The sequence below is a fragment of the Loxodonta africana genome, chromosome 12 (assembly GCF_030014295.1).
Source record: "Loxodonta africana isolate mLoxAfr1 chromosome 12, mLoxAfr1.hap2, whole genome shotgun sequence".
Lineage (NCBI taxonomy): Eukaryota > Metazoa > Chordata > Mammalia > Proboscidea > Elephantidae > Loxodonta > Loxodonta africana.
In genome coordinates this window covers 10,640,288-10,665,241 of record NC_087353.1, presented here as the reverse complement: position 1 = coordinate 10,665,241, position 24,954 = coordinate 10,640,288, and the positions used below count along the sequence as shown (strand labels likewise).

At 38.3% G+C, this 24,954-nt stretch overlaps 1 protein-coding gene across 4 annotated transcripts in view; it reads left to right on the top strand.

Annotated features, from left to right (window-relative positions):
- Positions 1-24,954, top strand: part of MYT1L (myelin transcription factor 1 like) — a 216,748-nt gene that overhangs the window by 40,896 nt on the left and 150,898 nt on the right. For all 4 annotated transcript variants that reach the window (XM_023550392.2, XM_003411868.3, XM_023550391.2 and 1 more), the window contains exon 4: positions 11,962-12,317. In XM_023550392.2, coding sequence (XP_023406160.1) covers positions 11,962-12,317 — 356 coding nt within the window. The remainder of the gene's footprint in view (positions 1-11,961; positions 12,318-24,954) is intronic.

Sequence of the window (24,954 nt, the reverse complement as noted above, 5' to 3'; positions counted from 1 at the left end):
ATCTCAGAATACTGAGTCAAACAAAAGATCCAAAAAGTTTCCAATGAGAGGAGGAAAAAGCTGGGTTTCATCCAAGTTGATTCTGACTCATAACGACCATATAAAACAGGGTAGAACTGCCTCATAGGATTTCTAAGGCTGTACTATTTTTTTTTTTTAAATCTTTACAGAAGCAGACTGCCACCTCTTCCTCCTGTGGAGCAACTTGTAGGTTCCAACTGCCAACCTTTTGGTTAGCAGCCTAGCGCTTTAACCACTGCATCAACAGGGCTCCTCAAGTGTCATAAAAAGGATCAAAAATCCTTCGATCAAAAAAAAAAATTGTTAGTCGGATGCAAAAGGACAAATATTGTATAAGACCACTATTATAAGATCTTGAGAAATAGTTCAAACTGAGAAGAACACATTCTTTTGTGGTTACGAGAGGCGGGGGTGGGAGAGGGTTATTTACTGATTAGATAGTAGATAAGAACTACTTTAGGTGAAGGGAAGGACAATACTCAATACAGGGAAGGTCAGCTCAACTGGACTGGACCAAAAGCAAAGAAGTTTCCAGGATAAACTGAATGCTTTGAAGGTCAGCGGAGCAAGGGCGGGGGTTTGGGGACCATGGCTTAAGGGGACTTCTAAGTCAATTGGCAAAATAAATTCTATTAAGAAAACATTCTGCATCCCACTTTGAAGTGTGGCATCTGGGGTCTTAAATGCTACCAAGTGGCCATCTAAGATGCATCAATTGGTCTCAACCCACCTGGATCAAAGGAGAATGAAGAACACCAAGGTCACAGATAACTACGAGCCCAAGAGACAGAAAGGGCCACATGAACTAGAGACTTACATCATCCTGAAACCAGAAGAACTAGAGGGTGCCCGGCCACAACCGATGACTGCCCTGACAGGGAGCACAACAGAGAACCCCTGAGGGAGCAGGAGATCAGTGGGATGCAGACCCCAAATTCTCATAAAAAGACCAGACTTAATGGTCTGACTGAAACTAGAAGAATCCCGGTGGTCATGGTCCCCAAACCTTCTGTTGGCCCAGGACAGGAACCATTCCCGAAGACAACTCATCAGACATGGAAGGGACTGGACAATGGGTTGGAGAGAGATGCTGATGAAGAATGAGCTACTTGTATCAGGTGGACACTTGAGACTGTGTTGGCATCTCCTGTCTGGAGGGGAGATGGGAGGGTAGAGAGGGTTAGAAACTGGCAAAACTGTCACGAAAGGAGAGACTGGAAGGAGGGAGTGGGCTGACTCGCTAGGGGGAGAGTAAATGGGAGCATGTAGTAAGGTGTATATAAGCTTATATGTAACAAACTGACTTGATTTGTAAAATTTCACTTAAAGCACAATAAAAATTATTTAAAAAAAAATTGTCCTTTCCAACACAATCACTAGAAACTAGAACACAGTGAAGAAGAAAAAAAAAACCCCGTTGCCATCGAGTCGGTTCCGTCTCATAGCGACCCTAAAGGACAGAGTAGAACTGCACCATAGGGTTTCCAAGGAGCACCTGGTGGATTCAAACTGCTGACCTTTTGGTTAGCAACTGTAGCTCTTAACCACTATGCCACCTAAGGCGGCTGTAACAGAAATACCACAAGTTGGGTGGCTTTAGAGAATAGGAATGTGGCTTTAGAGAATAGGAATGTATTTGTTCTCAGTTCTGGAGAGAAAAAGTCCAAATTGGTCTAGGTCATGTCAATTCCCCACTTTTAGGTAGTCTCTGGCATTCCTTGGTTCCTTGACTTGTAGGTGATCTTCACATGGCATCTCTTTTCCCTGTGTGTGCCTGTGTGCCTCTGTGTCTAATCTGCTCTTTTTATAACTCAGAAATAATTAGATTTAGGACCGCCCTCTTTCCAAACATCCACAGGTACAGGGGTTAGGATTCTAACACACATTTTAGGGAGACACAATTTAGTCTATAACAGTAGTGAAGGACATTCCCATGAAAATGATGAAGGGGGATTCCAAGATGACAGCTGAGGACACACCTACATCAGGCCATATTAGAGAAGGCTCAAACAGAGGTTCCTTCAAGAAGATGAAATTGATAGACTGGCTATTGGATTTGAACTTATTTGACGAGTTTGATACATCTGGAGGTGATGTGGGGAAACAATTAATGAAAGTTACATAGAAAATTAAGGAAAGTAAAACTCTATGAATGCTGTGAAAATCAAAATTGTATAGGAAAGTAAAAATACTCATGGTGTATAACCTAGCTTAGCTGCTCTGTAGTGTTTGCATAGTCTCAAGAATATCAAAACTGAATATTGATCTAACTAAAATTGCCATATGACCACATTGGGAAATGGGAGTACTGAAAAGACACTCACATATGGGGGAGTGTGTTGTGTTAGGCAATGTCTAAAACTAGAAAATCAAGAAGTAGTCATACTGGCATTATTTTTAGAGAGGTAGAAGTAAAAAAAAGAAAAAGAAAACGAATGGGTTAAAATTTTGAAAATATTTACTTTGGGGAATGAAAATTCATTGAAGGAGAGATTTGGAGGTCTACTGGTTTTCTAATAGGTTGATGCCTTCAATTATATGCAAATAAAATCTAATTTAAAAATCAAGCAGAGGAGTAGAAATATGATTCAGTGTGTAATAGCTATGGAAGAAATTTGAATAGAGAAGTGACCTGAGAGAAGTCAAGAAAATCTGTTTGATTTCAAGCAGGATAATGGCAACAGGAAGTGACTAGATTTAGACATGTCTGCTAGGAGATAAATCCAGCTGTGACAGACTGAGAACCCAAGCACAGTCTAACAGAATTTGAGAACAGGAAAGTACTCCTGCTCTAATCTACATCCTTTGAGCCCTGACTCACAGACTTCCTGAGAAGCACACAGACCTTCTCCGAACCTCACTGAGGCCTTCCTTCTGTCTGAGGGCATGTTGCAGAAAACATCAATGAGACTGAGATTAAATATGAAGAAATACTTATGGTATTACTTGTGTCCCCAGAATACCAGTTCTAGGTGACCAAATTCATGTTCTCATACTTCTTGGCCTAGTGGGCCGGTTGCATTTCAAGAAAGGATCTCATAGAAGTGTAGCAGATACATCTGAAAGGGTGTGTAATTGTGGAAGTTCTAGATATCCCACTTAGCATCTGCTTTTGAGATAAACTCAAGGTTGGTGACGTGCAGTTCAAATGGAGAAGTACAAGAGGAAGAAGGAAGGGAGGGAGGGGACATCTGAAAAGTCCTAAAACTTTCTGTCTGGGCCTTTTGGGTATTTTGGTTTATTTTAATGGTTAAGTTTCCTTCAAAACATGCTATTAGGGGAAAATAATAAAAAGTGAAGAAAAGTCGAAGTAAGGAAACCATAATTCATTGTTGTGTCATTCTGAGATAGTTTCTGTTCGTATTGGCTTTTATGTAGATGGAAATCATGTATTATGTGCATAATCATGTCACTGCCTGATAACCTTTTTATAAATATAAAAGCAATATATACTCACTCACTTTTTAAAAGATAGAAATTGCAAAAGGGAAAACAACACAAAATTACAGAATTCTACCACCCACATGTAACCAGTGTGATTATTTTAGTGTATTGCTTTAGGTATGAGATATTTAGTACCTATTTCATTTCTGAAACTATGTTCTTAATGATAACCTTGTTTATGTTCATTACTTTGTAAATATTCATTAAATAAATTTACATACATATCTACATATATATGGAAACCCTGGCAGCACTGTGGTTAAGAGCTGCTAACCAAAAGGTCAGCAGTTCAAATCCACCAGGGACTCCTTGGCAGTTCTACTCTGTCCTCTAGGGTCCCTATGAGTCAGAATTGACTCAACAGCAATGGGTTTGTTTTGGGGGGGGGCAGTTATGGTATGTATATGTAATATGGAACCCTGGTGGCGCAGTGGTTAAGAGCTCAGCTGCTAACCAAGAGGTCTGCAGTTTGAATCCACCAGCTGCTCCTCGGAAACCCTATGGGGCAGTTCTACTCTGTCCTATAGGGTTGCTATGAGTTGGAATAGACAGAGGCAATGGGCAGGTTATATATAATATATATGTATGTGTATATATACGTATGTGTTCATGTGTATATACACCCACACACGCAAGGGCTGTATTGGTTCCAGTCTTTTAGCTTTAAAGGAACGGAAACACTTGGATTACTTTATGTGAAATGAGGAAGGAATTTCAAGGACAAAGAAAAACTCAAGAAAGCAATCTCAGCAGCCAGAAATTTTCCTTTCAAATGTCAATAAAATAGATATTACTATGTTCTTCTTACAGATGAAGAAATTGAGGCTAACAGGAACTAAACAAATTACCAAGATTAAAAAAGTGTATAGTTATATGACCCTGGGGAAGTTATGTAAATATGTACACTTTAGCCCAGTCATCATTTACTTACTTGTATAGCTCTCGATATACTGCATAGACCTCTCACACATACACGTTGACTTTGAATCTTCTCTCATGCATGTAAATCCAACCCATCTTTCCAGGTCAAGTTCAGATCCCACCTCAGAATGATACATACCTATTCCCCCCGTCCCTGAATAAATGGAAGAAAGAATCACTTAATCTATTCATTCAGCAAAAATTACTGAGTACCTACTTACTATGTGGAGTTACGGAGCAGTGCAAATGGTTAACACATTCGGCTGCCAGCCAAAAGGTTGGCAGTGTGAGTCCACCCAGAGGTGCCTCGGAAGATAGGTCTGGTGAAAAGTCACCCATTGAAAACCATATGGAGCACAATTCCACTCTAACACGCATAGGGTTGCCATGTGTGGAATCGTCTCTATGGCAACCTTTTTTTCCACTTACTACATAGTTTAAAAAAAAAAAAAATCCCATGGCCATCGAGTGGATTCTGACTCATAGCTGCCTGTGAGACAGAGTACAAACACCCCACAGGGTTTCCAAGGAGTGCCTGGTGGATTCTAACTGCCAACTTTTGGTTTAGCAGCTGTAGCTCTTAACCACTATGCCACCAGGGTTTCTGAGTAACTTAAAACGAGCTGAAAACACTTAAGACCCAGATTATCCAATTATAGTCCAACCATTTATTTTCCTCCCCGCTCTGTAAAAGGAGCCCAGGTGGTGAAGTCATTAAGAGCTCGGCTGCTAACCAAGAGTTCAGCAGTTCAAATCCACCAGCCGCTCCTTGGATAGCCTATGGAACAGTTGTACTCTGTCGTATAGGGTCACTGTGACTCAGAATCAACTCGACAGCAACGAGTTTAGTTTTGTTTTTGTTTTTTACTCTGTTAAAAGTAGTTTGGGCTTTTCTTTCACTGGGCACTAGTAAATTATATGAAATCTGAAAAGAATATTTAGCATAATTATCTGTGAAATCAAGTCACTACTGGCTTTCATACCTTATATTTACACGAAGAATTATTTCAGAGATACCACACTGAAAAATTGAGAGAGGATTTTTGTCAGCCATTGACTAGTGAGCTAGCATGATCTTATAAGTAATAACATTTACTAATTCTTTGAAGTTTCCAGCTGTGTAAAAAAAATAGAATTTATTCCTATTGTAATCTTCAAATATTATATATCATGTAAAGTCATTGAGTGTAGGATAGACTATCTAACTGAACATCAAAAAACCTGTAAATGCATTGCATAAAATTTATTTGGCAGCCAGGATTACCTTTTAGCCTAAGAGTTGTGTAAAAGCATTTGGAAGCTTATAGGAAGCGCCTCTGCTTTAAAGCAGCTGCAGCGATCGTCGGAGACCTTGTTCTGGGCACTGCCTTTGTCCTTCAGCAGTGAACGAGCCTGACCTTGCCATGATCTTGTAGGATATATTCCCTGGAGCTGCTGGAGTCAGAGTGGAGCAGGAGAGCACCTTTCTTGCAGTCATGGTTTAGAATTACGAGCTACCTTCCTTGTCTCAGGTCCTCTCTTCCTTGTCCCTCTCTCATCTTCTCCGAAGTATCCAGGGCCCTCCCCATCATTTCTTCAGTAAATAAATATTTACTGAGCACTTACTAGGTTCCAGACTCTGTACTGGGCTCTCATATCAATGTCTAAAGAACTTTTCAGGATGATAGAAATGTGCTATTATCTACTCTATCCAATATGGTAGTCACATGTGGCTTTTGAACATTTGAAATGTGACTAGTACAACTTAGGAATTGAATTTTTAATGTTTTTTAATTGTAATTATCTTTTTAAATTTGTAGTTAAATGGCTACATACGGCTAATGGCTACAGTATTGATATTACAGCTCTAATACATAAGAATCAATTAAACAATGGCGATTTTCTCTGTCTAGTGAGGAAAAAGACAGTGCGCCAACCCATACTCATAATAGAGTACAATAAGTGCTTTCGTTTTTTAATAAATGGAGGAAACTATGGTTTGTTCATTCAATAAATACTCATTTAGCAACTATCATAATCAAGGTACCATTAGCCATTATGGGAAACAGACAGCTGGTAGATGCCTAACTATGCTATTAAAAAGCAGAAATAAGGAATGAGACAATGACATGAGTTACAAAAAATGGAGTCGAGTTTCGACCCTATCTGCATATGGCACCTGCCAATTTCATTTCACTGGAGTTCTCACCTAGGCTCCCAGCATCTAAGTTGTTCCCAAGATTCTACCATTTATTCCACTCAATTTCTGTCAACCTGGGGGCATTTTCAGAATCATGGCTTTATTGTCATCTTTTCAGAAAGACTCCTATGTATTGATCTTCACAGGCCTAGCTGAATCTGAGTGTGATTGCAGTGGGTGGGGACATTTTGAATAACATTACTGAACATCATAAGGCCACCTAAGCTCTCATCCAGCAGCTGGCTCTACAACACACACCAGGTAGAGAGGAGGAAGGGAAGCCATAGCCCACTCTTCTTCAGATGCGCAAAATTCTTCCCGTCCAGGTTTGCTGCCCATCTCGTCACCAGATAAGTTGTTCACACAGTGTATGTTTAGGAGAACCCAGGCTCAGTCAGGTTCCAGAATTGTTCCAAGGCATTTCTTTGAAATATTCCAAACTGTTGAGTCTCATAGACCACGAGGCATCTGTTGATTTGAGTGGGTTCTTGAGCCACCTGCTGTTTAACAGAGTGAAATCTGTCTTAAGGGCTTGGATGTAGTTGTCACATTAAAAATGGATACCAGGAACTGGCAGTAAATGAGAATGTATCAAATAGAGATGTGACAAAAGGGAATTTGTAGTCGGGGGTGTCAATTTTATTTACACTTTACATTAATGGATATAGAGAAAAGCTTGAGCTTCAAAATATGTGAATTGGCAGGAGACACTGGAAGTTTGAGGCCAGCTAATTCCAAAGAGTTGATAAATTTAACCTAAATTGTTTCCAAAAAGTAGGATAGGAAAGTAAAGTCAACCCAGGTAAGGATAGAAGTAGATTAAATTATATTTAAACCTACACTCTGCTAGTAAGTTCTGACAATAAGAAGGAAAACATTTAGAAAATTTAAATGATTTAAAATTTTTAGAGCAGGAAGCAGATTACTAACCCATTCATTACGCATTGCATATAGGTAAAGCGGGGACTAAGTGGAGAGTTGAAGTGACGTGGTCTGGGTAGCCCGATTAGGTGTTAACAAAGCTAAGCCTAGAAGCCAGGTCTCTGGGCTCAGTGTTCTCTCCATGTCACTGTTGTGACTACATTCCTAGTTTGTGAAACATATATAATTTTTTTTTTTTTATAACGGTAAAAACCAAGCCTGTTTGATTATGACCATACCCCAGATTGTGACTGGCAGAAACACAAATTAATTCATTAATTTCCCTTTTTACTCTCTCTCAACTGGTTTGCTACTTGAATTTCTACATGAATTGCTGATTTCCAGACCCACACTCATACACTTCCACTCTCTTTACTCAACCATTTCTTCTACTCTTCTTTATTTCTGTCCCTCCTCTCTCACCCATGTCTCCATCCCCAAAGGGTTCTAGTGGAATGGGAACCATGGTAGATATCATGAGATAAGAAAAGGCAGCATGAAAATGGGAACGGGAATGTGGAGAGAAGCAAGAGAGGAGCCTTAGCTACATTGTAGTTGCCTTACTTTCTCTGGAGGAGCACTGGAGGAACAACTGGGAAGATGTCTGAACATCCCACCTTCTAATACCTGATGGCCCAGAGACTCCCATCTCCTAACGTTACAGCCCACAAACCCACCACCAAAATGTCCTACAGCTCAGACCCCATGCCTCAAATGTCCTCATCAACCGGACGCATTGTCTTCCAATATCTCAGTGACCGAGGTTTATTATGAATGAAGTCAAGTTCTGTTCACCTCCAGGCGAAACATCTGTTTTAAAGTACCATCTCTCCATTCTCCTGCTCTAGGTGTTGCAGCACCACCGTTGCAAGGTTTGAGCAACAGCAAGTGAACCATCTTGAAATTTTTGGTAGCTAACTATTTGTACATGAGATTAGAAATAATAAAACAGGGGAACTCTGCCACGGTGCTGGACTTATACCATCTAAAGGAAGTTTACCATTGCCAAGTCAGGGTGAGAGATACTTTGAACAACATCACTGAATAGTATAAAATCAATCGGTTTTAAAACATTTCTTAGCAATCTGGATTAATCACTTTGTTAGAGATGGGTCTAATTATCTTTTTTAATGAATACCTATTGTTCAAGTAGCTTTTATGCAGAGCAGACTGTACCAAACAATGTATTGATGAACTGAGAGGCAAGAGATAAGAAATGGGAAGAATACAATAGCCATTATGACCCACAAAAACTTGGGCAGACCCTGGAACAGCATCCATTTATTATTTCGACACAAACAGAATAGATTTGTTAAAATAAGAAGTCCACTCAACTCCATCTTGAGAGAAGACTGGTTGGCATGGAAATTAGTGCTCACTAGTTGTCAAGTGACTAATTCAGATGATGGAGTTGGATAGCAAGGGCTGGGGTGGGACAGCCCCTTCAATGCTATGGAATATTTTGCTAAGATTATTGACTCAAATCCTCCCCCAACACATGTCAAAGTTTACATAAAAGAACTCCCAGATTGTGTTCATTTCATATTAAAAACTATATATACAAATATTTCTTTCCTTCAGTTTTGTCTGCTTATAATAATAATTACTTTTATTTTGATTTTCATGTTCTTGAAAGATAAAATTTAAAAAGCAGATGAACAGCTGTCATAGTATTTCGGAGCCTTCGAAATCACTCATCCAACTGTCCAGTTCTACAGATGAGAAAAGTGACATCCTAGTTGAAGAAGGGACTTACCCACAATAAGCTGGAAATGAAGTCCCTCAACTCTTGGCATTACACCATATTTGCTTCCTCTTGGACACCAAGTTAATAATATTATCTTTATTATAATATGAAATACACCCAAGCTGTAAGAAAAGAAATCATTTCCTAAGAAACATAAAATATTTTGCTGTTTCCTTTCATTAGTGTGCTCAGGTCTAAACTGTCTTAGAAATATTGGTAAGAGACACAAATAGTATAATATTAAGTTTCCAAAGATACAAGGAGCAATGTATTCACAGGATAACTGGATCCTTGGATACAATAGAAATGGAAACAATGGAATATAATACAGATTATTTATTATTTTTTTTTTAATTGTCATCATTAGGCATAGGTCACCATCACCCCTTGCATACCTCTTATGTGCCAGGTGTTATACTAACCTCTTAAATATTTATTTTTTTTTTTCATTTCATCCTTAAAACAACTGTGTGAGATGATAACGCTGAGGTACAAAGTTGAAAATCTGTCCAGTGTCACTCAGTCAGTAAGACCTGCTGTAAGCAATCCAAACTCATCATGTCGCAAACAAAATTTATCATATTCCCCTCTCCTCACCACTTCACAGCAACTGCACATCTAATTTTGTTCCTCCTTTCGCTAGTGGTGCGTCATGCTCCCAATACCCACCCCATGGTCTAAGCTGTACAGCAGAATATAAGTCAAGACACTTGGTCTTCTTCACCTCTTTTACCCATCTGTCCTCCCGTCTGGTGCTATGACTACCTTTCTCGATATACTTTCTCAAACCATGGCCACTGCCAGTGTAATTACGCTAGCTGCACTCTGCTCTCCCCACCTCCAGTCTCATACCCTCTCTAATCTACCCTCCTCATCGCTCCTTGCCATTCTCTTTCCGACATGCACATTTGATTGCATCCGGGAGTCCTTGGAAGAACTCAAATAACTCCCTATTTCTTGCATAAAAATCTGGAATGCCATAATTAACCCATAAGCTTGATCTGACCCTTGTCTAGCTCTCAATTCTTCTCTCCCATTCTTGTGTCCATCACCACCTTCATACATTCCAGTTCCAGCTTTTGTTTTGTTTTTAGCTTCGTGAACCTTTCATGTTCTTTCTCATATTTATGCCTTTGCAAATTCTGTTTTTTGCCTTAAATGTATCAAAGGGTTTTCTTTACCTCCCAAATACAGTGTATCAAGACCCATCTCCAGTGCTATGTCTTCCTGGACAACTTCCTAGCACCCCTGACTTGTTGCCCCTCTTTTTTCACGACACAGTGCATTGTACATACTTTTACCATACTATTGATCACACTTCATCCGTTTATTCAACAAATAATGTATTGAATGCTTATGACATGCTAGGCATTCAGTGTACCGTGATTTCCAGTGATGAATAGTTCTAAAGTGGTGTGTGTCGCCTTCTCTGAGTCCTACCATTGGACCATAAGTGCCCTGAATTGAGGAGCCATGCCCTTCACCTCTGAATCTCCTACACAGCATAGGGTCTGGCATAGAGGAGGCTCTCAAAATAAATATGCACAAGATGGTTTCAAGACCGGATGAACAGTTCAGCACTCCCAGGTTGAAAAACTAAGCTAATAAAAGTCTGCAAGAATTCCCTACAGAAGTATACAGTAAGTGATAGAAATCACACATCCCACTTGAGACAAATGGAATATTTGGCCACAGTATTTTTGCCACAAAACCTTTTCTTTTCCTCTCATGTCTTATAGGGATTTATTGGGTTTCCAGAAGAAAAAAAAAAACCTGCAATTAACGTCGTAGCTTTGAAAAACTGCCCTTTCTCAGTAAAAGATTGTGAGCCGCTTCTATAAAGGTCTTACCCAAGTTTTCACTGGTTTCATTGCTGACTCAATGGTGACTATCAGTAACACTGAGGTTATTCTCCATAACGCTGGAAATGGGACTAACACAAGCCAAAACTCAATAACTTTAAATTGTGCAGTTGCTCTCACCTATAAGGGGCTCCAATGGTGCAGTGGTTAAGAGCTCGACAGCTAACCAAAAAGTTGGCAGTTCAAATCCACCAGTTGCTCCTTGGAAATCCTACAGGGCAGTTCTAGTCAGTCCTGTAGGGTCACTATGAGTCAGAGTTGACTCCATGGCAATGGGTTTTCTCATCTATAAGCATTTATGGTCCATTTTCTTTCAGTTGTTTATTATGTCCAAAGGTATAATTGTATCCATGGAATATTCAAATCCAAATATAACCAAAGCTCTTTCACAACATATTTATTTTTATATTTCACATGAACGTATATGTTAAGTATATATAGTGTATTATAATGTAGTGCATATGAACTCATTCTTCTTTTAAAATGTACACTATAGTATATATTTAGTAAAATATTAAAAAGTTTAATTTGTAGTATGAACTGCATGATATTCATATTATGCAAATGCTTCACAAACCGTCCTCATGCATTTTACTAGGATGTTCATGTACATTATTCAGAATTCCAATAATGAGGAGAGAGGAGACTCAAACTAAATGTTAACGGTAACCAAACAAATGTAAGCTGTATTTCTTTGTGTTATAATGTCATTAGCAGATTTTAGAATGTGCGTGAGAATATATGTCTGCTTATACCCTTCCAGCAAATATGGTGTTTATGCTAAACCTTAAATATCTCGGCCAAGGACTCCTACTTCTCTGTCCTTCAGAGATAATAATACACTTCCTGTCTTCTTCTTTTAACAGTGTATATGGCTGTCCCTTGGCTAAAAAAAGAAAAACACAAGATAAGCAGCCCCAAGAGCCAGCTCCTAAACGAAAGCCATTCGCCGTTAAAGCAGACAGCTCCTCAGTAGATGAATGTTATGAAAGTGATGGGACTGAAGATATGGATGAGAAGGAGGAAGAGGAAGAGGAAGAGTACTCTGAGGACAATGAGGAGCAAGGGGACGAGGATGAAGAGGATGAGGAAGTGGACCGAGAGGAAGAGGAGGAGATTGAGGAAGATGATGATGATGATGATGAAGATGGAGATGATGTGGAGGATGAAGAAGATGAAGAGGAAGAGGAGGAGGAGGAAGAGGAGGAAGAAGAAGAAAATGGTAATCTTTAAAATATTAGCAAAGTACCAAATGGTAGTTTAGGTCAGTTTTTTCACATGAATTGTCTGAATTTAATATTCATGACACATTTGTGATTGTCATATAAATAAGCCTGGTCAACACTGAAAAAACTAGCTTTTTATGCGTCTTTAATCTTTGGTTTAAAGACTTCCTTCAAGTTATCTGTTAGACTTTAGATTTTATTTCAGTCAAATAAGTGTTCAAATCAGTTGTCATAATAATTTGTTGAGATATTTATGCTGTGCATATTTGATTAGCTTAGCAAAAATTATCAAGGAAGTAAAATCAGCAAACCTAGAGTTTAATTTTACATTTTCTTTAATGTTCTATCCAAGAGATGCTATTAGCCAAAGCAGCGTTATTGGGATGGCTTTAATTACATGCTTTCTTAGAAGAGGGTGAAAGCTCTAGCTGGTACATCAACTGGTGACATAGATTTTGTCTGTTAATTGCCAAAGCTTTACTTCAGTGACTATCATGTAAGGAGGTGAGAAAGATTACAATGGAAATAATGAATTGACCTGTCATTTGTTTCCATGTTTGAGAACGTGTTTCTGAATTCGAGGTGTCCAACATGATGCACGGAGTAGGGAGAATCTTTTAGGCAACAAGTTTAATTCGAGGTGTCCAACGTGATGCACGGAGTAGGGAGAATCTTTTAGGCAACAAGCTTAATAGGGTTTTGCATTTATTTCCAATTTTCTGTTAGTATCTGACTCAAAAATAAAAAAAAAAAAAATTTTTTTTTTTATCTGACTCAAAAATAGGACTTCAGAACAAATCCTTTCATAAAAGTCATTTCTTTTCTCAAGAAGTGGAGTTTTCTGAAGAGCCTAGATGTAGTCTTACTTCACTGGCTTGCAATTTGCCTCCTAGAAATGCTAAAACAAAATTTTTTTTTTAAGTTAAGAGAATATTTGTTTCTTACGCTTCTCCCTTGGGCCCAAAAACCCTTTAAGAATCTGATTTCTGGGACAGCTCATTTCTCAATACAAAAGACAATAGTTTTAGCCAGTGGAGAGAGCTCTTTTGACCAGGTAGGTGTGAGTCGCTTGTTGTTAACCCCATGGGGCAAGCATACATGCATCATTCTTCCTACAGAAGTCCTAACAGTTTTGAGCCATGAAACCTGAGTATTATGAAATAATCTTGGACTTTTGTAGTGGCTTTTTTTTTTTAAGGTTCTGATGAAAACAATTTACTACTGTCTTATACAAACATATACATACATATACAAACATTTCTATATGCACCTGTATACACACACACACATTTCACGAATTAGATTTCAGTCTCCCAAGATTTTTTTCTTGTCTTGATATTATGAAGAATGGTGTGGAGATAACATAGTCAAATGTCTCAGAACACATACAAATAAAAAAAAGTCACCACTAATTCTAGTCAGCCTCCTTTGGTCATAATGCCTCAGTGTCATCAGTGAGATGATGGTGAGTTTCATGCTGAGAATGCAAAACAGTCACTCTATGAAAAAAAAAATACATGGGAAGCTGAAGCGTATGCCAATTTGGCCAATTATTTCTGGACATTGTATTAAATCTGTGTAGTTTCGGGCAACATCAGTAATTGTTGAGGTTGATGATATGTAACATGGCCATGGCTTATGATAAATGAGATGTTAAATATGACTCTTTCATATTCTTGTTTTGTTTGGAAAGCAGAAGGCATTACTATTTGAAGTTATAGAGGTTCTTTTGTGCAATGGATTCGCAGAGGGGAGATTTTAAAGATTTATCATTTAAGTAAGAGGCTTAACTAAATTTCAGGTTCTGCTCTCCATTTGCTAGATTTAAACTTGCAATTTTAGTTTATTTAGGGTCATCTTTTGTGTGCTCTATCTCTATAGGTACAAAGCAGTACATTGTGAAAAGGTAGTCAGAAATCTTATTGAAATAGCTTCAGAAATTGACTGCAGCGCTTGTGCAGGGTTTGTTTATTCTGATGTGAACACTTAGAATGAGGTTCTTTTTAAAGTCATGTAACAGAACTAAAGACTTTTTTGCTAGAAAAATTCAGGAAAGTGGGCATAACAAATGGGTGTATGATAGTACCAGCAAACAAATAACTGCATAAATTTAACACGGGTCCCAGTATTTCTAATGAAGTGGCCACACCTAGCAGTCACTAGCACTTAGGTATTCAGTAATCATTGTCTGAATCTGAATCTGAAGCTCTCTAAGGAAATAGGTCCCAGAAAGCAAATACCAGTGAAGAGGACGCAGAAGACAAGGCAATGATAAAAGATCAAGTGTTGTATGTACGGTTTTAGAATCCATATTTAGTATCCAACTATCCAACAAGACAAAACGCTTTGTATAATCATCCATTGCATGAACTTTAGAGGAATCATCTGGAGCTACTAAAGACAGGTTCAGCCACGGTGATAAGATTATGAGATTATTAGGCTCTCTGCTACCATTATAAGACAAATATGTCCAATTTACTGAATATCCTTGGCAGTAAAGTGTAATAATTTACTCCCTTTCAGATAGCATCTCATGCGAGTCCTAAGTCTCACTGAGAATAAAACACAATGGACTGATTAGGGAGGTCCTTTCACTGTGGTTTTGATTGCTACGGGTTCCCTGGAGGGAAGCACCAAAGACTTGTTTGATTTCTAGGGCGAATCAAAGTATGTCTCCTAAGAAAAAAATTCACTTCAGAGACCTGGTTCCTAGAAACTGTTTCACAAAGCTTGCCTGTTATAGAGAGAAGTCTCTAACGTTTAGGAGCTCCAGGAATGAGTGTTCCAAGACACCCCTTAGCCAATATCACATGAGGATATTCCAGGTGGATTATACTCCAGGTATTTCATAATCCCTCAAGGTCAGGAATCTTCAGGAAGATCCTAGATCAAAGGAACTGTGTAGCTTTGTTGATTGAACATTTTCCATGATCAAACTCCTAGTTACGTTTAATTTATTAAAATAAGGCTTCGAAAGACATATCTCTGTCAATCGCCTATTTTCATATCCTCACTTCTGAGCACATGACATTTCACTTTACTGCTAAATTTGGTGCCAAAATCATTATCAACAAATAAAATTCTCTGTCATGATGGCAACTTCTATAACTTGAGAAACACAATATGAGTATCAGATATCTTATATAGCACCTAAAAGAGATACTGTTTTGTTTCCCCTCCTTGCCCCCCAAATGGATTTGCTATTAATTTTCATTTCTGAAAAACTGGAGAGCGTACCTTTCTTATGTTTGGTCAGCAGAGTTACTAGATCGCCGTCTTGAAATAGGCATTTCATTCTCCTTGCTTTACCATTATGTCTCTGGGGTCAGCAGATTTCTTCTAAGGTTGAGTTGTCTTTTTCTTAGCAAGTAGAAGCACAAACATTGATGTAAAGTTCAGACAAAAGTAAGGCATTCAGGAAATAGTGAGAAGAAAACAATCCAATGCTATGCTAAGCACCTGGCTTGCACGTGCAGAAAAAACACATGGTAGATGATCATAGTTTGATATGGAAAAGTCAAGGTTTCATGATGAAACCACATGGATAGAAATTAAGCTGACATCAGCTTTACAAGTAGATGTAAAGTTTACATTTATATAAAGTTTACCCTACTTATAATAATAGGATGCCACTCTTTGCTCACCAAGTGTAGCATTTTCCACCTGTATTATAAATTGAAATGTGGAGTTTATTAAGAAGTTTTTGTTTTAGCTAAAACAAAGTCATACAGCTCACCAGACTAACACAACAGGAGCCCAGCAATCATAGAAAAACCCTTACTGAAACTTGAGAATTAAGTATTTATATTAATTCCAAGAATCCTTCAGGATTGTGGTTATATTTGAACCCAAAATAATGAACATCTCCAATGGGTAGATTCGTATATGTTATTGTGTCTGATTTTTTTTGTTATAACTTTTTGTTTATCTGAACAATAGAGAAGAATCTCTGAGTCATTAATTTTAGATGATATAAATTCATAATTAATTATATTTGTGGTATAGTTGACCTATAGTAGGCTTATGTGAAGAATTTTATTTTCAAAATATATTATGAAGTTCTAAGTATGAATATTTTTAAAATACCGTTGGTATCCTAAAGTTAAGAAAGTTATTATTCAGTGTTCACAGATTTTTCTATCAGCATATTTTATACATGTTATGATAAATATATTTTTAATTCTGTGATTTGATAAATATAAAATAAGTTGTTATATGCCTAGCAAGTTATGATTTTTTTTCATTTTTAAGCCCATAAATAGAATAACTATCTAAATAAAACATATTCACCCATATATGTGTGTATATATATGTATATATATGCATATATGTGTGTTTATGTCTATATCTGTCCATTTGAACACATATTGTAACTCCCTGTAGACAGTAATAAAAATTCCATGAGGAAAAAGAGTCTAGCAATTTGCTGTGCAGACTAAAGAAAACTTTCATGTGTTCTTCCATTTTTAACACATAATTGTCTCTTGAAATACTCTGTCTTTAACATGCAGTTTAAGTGGATAACGTTCTTTCTTTGCTACCCTTTACTGACTCTCAAGACCGCCTTGGATAATTGGACTTTGAAAGACAATTCACTTTATCATTAGGTTAAATTAGGTGAGACGTAGGTTCCTTCCTCTTTTAGAGGTTTCCTGGCTTTTCTTTAGCTTCTTGTTCTCCATAGCAATTAGCCAGAGATGTGTGGTGGTATCCTTGGAAGTTTACATCTAAGGAGAAATTTGGTGGTTTGAGGGAAAATGTGGATAGTTATGTTAAAAACCTTTTCAAACACTATATGATTACTCTGAAGCCCTGCTGGCAAAGTGGTTAAGAGTTTGGCTGCTAACCTAAAGATTGGCAGTTCAAATTCACCAGCTGCTCCTTGGAAGCCCTGTGAAACAGTTCTCTACTGTTCTTCAGGGTCACTATGAGTCAGAATTGACTCAGTGGCAATGAGTTTGGTTTTTTATATGATTACTCTAAGCAAGGCAATTTACACTGACCAGAAGCAGAACAAAAACGTGTGTGTAGACTCAAAAACAGAGAGGGTGCCTCTGTTCAATTCGTGTTGAGTCTTCAATGTCATCTATTAAAATAATCATGGATGTGCTAGTTATCAGTACCTATTCACTGGACTCACTGCCCAAACCACGAAACTGTCCTATCAATGAGACTGTCTTTTAATGGGGCCATTCCCACCCCTTAGTAACTAGGTTTCTTACAAAGAATATAAGTCAAAACCTGCCCAGAAACAAACATAAAAAAAGAATTATGAAGTTCATTGGACTTTTTTTTCTCTTTCAAATATGATAATGTACTGTGATATCACAAGCAACCAAAAAAAAAAAACAAGCTACCAAAGCGTCCCAATAATTGGTAATAGATAGGCTTGAATTTTCATCAGACAATGACAGAACAAATGTGATGAGGGGTCTGAATTGTGGCCTCTAGATTCCCCAACTTCCCTTTAGGATGTTGTTCTCCATATTGATTAGCCAATTATCCTCTCATATCCTTCTCAGAGAGATGTCCCTGATGAGGGAAGTAAGTTGAAATGCAGACGGGCTGTGAAAATCAGAATTAGCCAACCAGTTTTCTACTGCAGTCAGCAGAAAAAGCAATGAGTTCTGAGACCAACATAGAAACAAAGATGACATGTTTAGTATGCAAAGTCTTCACATGAGAACGACTGTAGACACAGTTGGGAGAAAGAAAATGATGATTTTTTATCATATTAAAAATTAATCTTTTCCTACGTCCATGAAAGCATTATTTTAGAAAGTTTAGTGTGCAAGTATGAAAGCATTATTTTAGAGAAAGCGGAATGCAAGTATGTTGAAGTGTATGGCACTTGTCTCTTGAGAATAAGTAATGAAAAAATTTAATGTTTCTAGTTCTCTGTGATAAAAACTGAACTTTCTTCATGCAAATTAATCTTGCAAAACTATAAAACATAATTATATCTTATATTTGATGAATTTTTTCAGGTACTTTGATACAAACCAGAAAACTTGGCTGAAAATGTAATGCGATTTACATTTAAGTTGCAAATTATAAGATAATCCACTGAGAAACACTTTTTACGTAATAATAATAACACATGTAAGATAATAGGTCAAATTTTATTTTTATTCTATTTGTTTTTAAGTTCCACTTTAGGGGATTAATAATTTATTTGATTTGTCTTGTTAATTTCATTTTTATTCCAAATTCTAGTGTATCAGTCGAAGTATAGAATAAGTTCTAGAAACAAAGTGTGTTTCCTAACTCTGGTTGTACCTCTGATCCTGAGCAAGTCTCTCAGCCTCACTGGCCCTAAGTTTGATATCAAATTAAGGACGCTAATACTTGCCCTTCATTCACCTCACTGCCTTGTTTTGAAACTTAAAGACGTTGCAATATATGAAAATGTTTGAAAAAAGGCAAATCAGTCCAGAACTGCAATGTAGCAATTGTTATTAAGAATGATTTTAACATGATATTACTCTCCATATATTTATTCAAGTATTTCTTCATTCTGAACCCAAGACCCATGCCTATACATAGCAAATATACCATGTACATTATAATGTATGTATAATAGTCTGAGTGAATTAAAAAAGACTGGAAGCATGGCAACAGCTCATTTCAAAACATGGTATGTATTTGCTATGTACCCAGTGGTGTGCTGGGTTCCATGGGAACACAAACAGGATAGACATCACTTGTTGCTGAAAGAGGAGCCCTGGTGGCACAGTGGTTAAGCATTCAGCTGCTAGTCAAAAGGCCATTCAAATCCACCAGCTGCTCCTTGAAAACCCTATAGGGCAGTTCTACTCTGTCCTATAGGTGTCCCCATGAGTTGGAATCAACTCAACGGCAATGGGTTTTGCTGAAAGAAGCACATAGCATAGTATAAAAGAGGTGTGCATACATGAAAAACTATAAATTACGGTTCTTTACAAGGACAGAATTAGAAGTCATGAGCTGAGATGAAGGCTTTAAGGATTTGAGTTGAAAATAAGAACAAGAATTTTCTGGTATTGAGGATTGTTAAGCTTTAAATTAGGTTACAAAGGAAAGTTGTAATGTTGTCTCTGAAGGTCTTTAGAAACAGATCAGATTCTTTTCTATTTGATAGGGATTAACTATGGTTGACCAGAAGTGAAGAAAAGGGACCCCGATGCCCTCTCAAGGTTCCTCCCAATCAAACAGACTTACGGGAGCAGCTACATATGCTTCAAACCCACTGTGGAAAAGAGGAGAACCTGAATTTTCACAAAGACTTTTTTGCCACTGTCTGATTTACAAACATGAGCAGTAACCAAAGCCATCTTGCTCTGTTGGGCAAGAAATGTTCAAGTTATTACAATTATTTTAGAAACTCTGATCTACTTGTGTGTAAGAGAGAGAGAGAGAAGCAATTGCTTAGTATTTTTCAGTCAATCTCAATCTGAGAGTTATTGACTTCAAAAAAACTTACTTTTAAAGAGTGGGGTCGAGTCAAGACATCTCCAAAAAAAAAAAGCTAATCTGCAAAATAGACCCACAGTGTGGTAAACCAAAGGAAAACATATCAGCCCGGAATTAGACGAATTTGTAACATTGCTTTGGGACAAATTACACAAAGTAAATTCACTGCAGGGTAATTCAGCAAATTATAACTAAATCATAGACTATAAATTCAAGGAACATAAACATCATCATTATATGGGGGCTATAGTGGTGATCAAGGAAGAAGTGGGCTTTTTGTATCTTGGTTGTTGTAGTGTGCTGTCAAGTGGATTCCGACTCATAGCAAGACTATATGACGGAGTAGAACCGCCCTATAGGGTTTCCTAGGCTGTAATCTTTGTGGGAGCAGACTGCCAGGTCTTTTCTCCCATGGAGCAGCTGGTGGGTTTGAACTGCTGACCTTTTGGTTAGCAGCCAAGCACTTAACTATTGTCGTACCAGGGCTGCTTTCGATTCTTGGACAATATATCAGATTAGGTTGTATGAAATTAGTGGCAAGACTGTTCTGGCCAAGTGGAAACATACGCATACCAACAGCTGAAACGCCCATAGTATTTGTAAGGACCAAAAGGAAGAGGGGAGTAATCAGAGGTAAGGAGGAGGTATCAGGATCGGCTACTGTAGAGTCAGAAACCCTGGTGGTGTAGTGGTTAAGAGCTATGGCTGCTAACCAAAAGGTTGGTAGTTCAAATTCACCAAGCACTCATTGGAAATCCTTTGGGGCATTTCTCCTCTGTCCTATAGGGTTGCTGTAAGTAGCATCAGTTCTCAGTCATGGTGACCCCATGTGTCCAGAGTAGAACTGTTCCATGGGGTTTTCAAAGCTGTGATCTTTTGCAAGCTGATCTCCAGGCCCGTGTTCTGAGGTGCCCCTGAACGGGTTCAAACCACAGAATTTGCGGTTAGTAGCAAAGCACTTAACCATTCTGGCTTTTCTGACAAGGAGTGGGATGAGAGACATAGACAGGCAACAGATACATGAAGGACTTCATGGAGGGAGGAGTTGCTCTCCTCTCCTACCACAATCCCCTGGGCAAGGGGTCCTTTTTTGGTGTCATTTAGAAATATGTGCTCTCCTTTCCTTGGCTTAGTTCATTCATTGATCCAATAAATATTTATTGAACACCTTAAACATCCAGAAATCCCTGAGTGGTACAAACAGTTAAACATGCTGGACTGCTTACCAAAACTTGGAGGTTTGAGTCCACCCAGAGGTGTCCTGAAAGAAAGACCTAGCGACCTACTTCTGAAAAACCAACTATTGGAAACCGTATGAAGTTCAAATGTACCCTGACATGCATGGGGTTTCCATGACTTGGAATTGACTCAATAGAGACTGGTTTATAGTTCCCCGGAGTCAGATGATTAAACAGTATACATTTTCTCAGAGTAGATTATCATGACCAGAGGACCACACTCCAAAACCAGTGCTCTTCCGTGCTAAAGAAACTACTATAGAAAATGATGAAATGACAAATGCTATTTTAGACATGCTTAAGAAAAAAATCCCATTGCCATCAACTCAATTCCAACTCATAGAACAAACTAGAGCTGCTCTATAGGGTTTCCAGCAACCAAGTGATGGATTCAAACTACCGACCTTTTGGTTAGCAGCCGAGATCTTAACCACTGTGCCACCAGGGCTCAATTGTCTATATATATTATGATTTATATAAAAATCATATTATGTAAACTGTATGTGTGTGTGTGTTATAAACATTAAAATTACAGGTTTCTTCTTAATGAACTTCTAGGTTCTGACCCTGTGCTGACCATCATGGTAGCCCCTACTCACATTTAGCTATTGGAGTTTAAATAAAGTGTTATTCAATTAAAATTAAATAATATTAAAATTCAGTTCCTTAGTCACACAAGCTGTGTGTGGCTAGTGGCTACCTGATAGGACAGTATCAGCTTTAAAGCAGGTGCTGAATACATATTTGTAAATGAATAGGTTAAGTATCACTCTGTTAGTGCTTCCCCTGGGCTCAGCAGAGCTAACTTCTGCAAAACAGTGATGATTATAACATTTGTCAGTGAGCTGATAGAGAAAATGGTAGGGTTGTATTACACTGCCCGCTCAGAAGTTTCTGCATTTGCAGTTTTACAGAGATACCTGGAAATGGCAATATTTAACCTAAGTAAGTAAGCGGCTGATGAAATTTCATACATGCTTCAACATCTCAGGAAGAAATGTGTCTGTATGCTTCAGCTGGCTGTGTAAGATCGTTCTTGTGACAGATGTGTTATTGGGGTTTAATCGACTGTGGCGGATCATCCAAAATCTGAACCAGTGCTTATATCCTAGAGTTACTGTTACTTTAGACAATGTCCTTGGAAATGTCAGAAACGTCAGGCCTGTATGCTTCATTTAAATTGTACAGAAGGCATTAAAGCGGTGACAGGAGCTAAGATCACTAAACATTTTAGAAATACATAATTTATTGAGGAGCCCTCATGTATTTATGAAGGGAAGAGTGTGGCTGGTATAGCAAGCCTTACTTGGTACGCCAGCCCTGAACTGCACTGGCAGAACCAATGCCAAACTCATTGCTACTGAGCCAGTTCCAACTCATAGTGACCCTGTAGGACAGAGTAGAACTGCCTCATAGGGTTTCCAAGGCTGTAATCGTTACAGAAGCAGGCTGCTACATCTTTCTCCTGAGGAGGAGCTGGTGGGTTTGAACTGCCGACCTTTCAGTTAGTAGCCTAGTGCTTAACTACCTCACCGCCAGGGCTCCTCTGGTAGACAAGGATGAAATAATGTACACAACCTATCTAAAGCTTAGGGAAGCATTTGGTACTGTTCCTCAGAATAGATTGATTTACAAAGAGAGGAAGCTTAAGAAAGCAGCAAATACAAAGGAACAGAGAAACAAAGTCAAATCAAGTAAATTAGTTCTATTGGTGGAGAAGTAGGTCAAGCCGTTCAATGTACAGGCATTTAAGATAATGAGACTAAAGCCCAGAAATAACCATACGGGAGGCAATGTACAGTTGAGGAAAAGGACTAGAAATATATTTTGGCTAATTGCATACAGTACATCAAAACCATCTCCACAGAAATTAGCACCAATAAGAACAAAGAAACTGCTTTCTGAAGTAACAGCCTGTTGTCAGTTGCCACTGAGTCCAGCAGAACTGCACCATAGGGTTTTCTTGACCGAAATCTTGAGGAAACAGGTCACTATGCCTTTCCTCCCCGGTACTGCTGTGTGGGTTCAAACCACCAACCAGCTAATTCTAATTTTTTGAATAAACAAACAATAGAGAAATAGTATACCAGATATCAGTTGTGCACTGTAAACAACTTATAAGACAGATGTTGTGTATTATATTAGTTATCTAAAAACAAAATTCAGCAGTCCAGTGCAAAGCATTTGTACCATATAGGGACCGTGGAGGAAATTCCCTAAAAACTTGCTGTTGTTCTTAGATGGTGTCGAGTCGATTTCCTACTCATAGCAACCCCATGTGACGAGTAGAACCGCCCCATAGGCTTTCCTAGGCTGTAATCTTTACAGGGGAAACCCTAATGGTGTAGTGGTTAGCTATGGGTGCTAACCAAAAGGTTGGCAGTCGAATCTACCAGGCGCTCCGTGGAAGTTATGGGGCAGTTCTACTCTGTCTCATAGGGTCACTATGAGTCGGAATCAACTCGATGGCAACAGGTTTTGTTTGTTTGTTTGTTTTTTAATCTTCATAGGAGCAGATCACCAGGTCTTACTCCTTCAGAGCAGCTGGGTGGGTTCCAACTGCCAGCCTTTCGGTTAGCAGCCACGTGCTTAACCATTGCACCACCAGGGCTCCATCAAAAGACTCTAAGTGTAATTCTAAATCCATAGAGTTATACTGCCTTATATGAGTATAAATCTCCTGTCTTGCTTTTCCAACTATAAACAGCTCTTCTTTTCCGTGTTGCTGTCACAACAGCAGATCAGTCAAGAAACAGAGGGCAAAGGTGTAATATGGGAGGAAGGTCAAGACCCCAATCTTCCATCTCCCAGACCTGTCCTCTACCTTCCTTCTCTCCAAGAATTATTAGCACCTCTCAGTGGTAATACTCCACAGAAGTAAGGAGTAATAGGCCATGATGTATCTTTCTCCTGCATATAGAGATTATGCAGATAAAGTATTTAATTGAAATAATTAACCTATGCAATCTCCATAAAATGGAAATAACTTCCTCAAGATAGAATATAAGCTACAGATTCTCACAGTGGCATGGGGATCTCTCTGGTTAATCTGTACAGTGCAGAGAAATTACTACCGAAGTACGGTATTTGTACTTTCCTTTGTTTAAAAAAAAATCCCAGCTAATTCTAAATATTTTTTTACAAAAACAGGGAAATCATATGCTAGATATCAACTGTGCATTTTAAACAACTTTTAAGAGATGCTTTGAGTGTTTTGTTAGTATCCAAAACCAAAAATCAGATACGTCTTCAACCGCGTTCATGGTCCCTCCATTGTGGAGTATGTACGCATATCTCTGTCCTCCCAGCATCCTGTGCCACACCTACAAGTGACACTTCCTGAGTAGGTGTGTGCTGTCACTGATGATATTATTTAAATATACAGCCAGCATGTGGAGCTTTGAGATTGTAGAGGAATTGTTATGGTAGATAAATACCCCGTGGTTTACTCTCCAGGGCCTATCAGTGGCAACAGTGTTGCTTCAACTCTGCACCTAAGTGTCTTCAAGTGTAATCTAAGAACTTTGATTGGATTACCTCTGTAATTCTTTCTGGCACAAATATCCTATGATTAAAAAAAAAAGACAAAGATATGGAAAAATTGGCAGTCTTTTTTCTGTACTCATGCTTATAAAGATGAGAGCAAATTTCTACTAGGATAATTTGAACTTCCAATAATACAGAAGTCACTGTTGAAGTGCTGACTATAGATTGACATAGTCTGAAAGTTTCCCATAAAACCGAAGCTAAGACTAACAATATTTTTAATTAAGAAATAATTAGAAAATGTGTTTTTTTCAGTCTAGAGAGGTAACAAATCTGGTATTTTCTGGCCATAAATGACATGCACCTTCCCCCTCTCTATTCCACTCTCATTTTCAAGATTCCACTTCGAGTTATAAATGTTTGATTTTGAAGGGGTCTTAGAGGTTTTCCAGTTAAA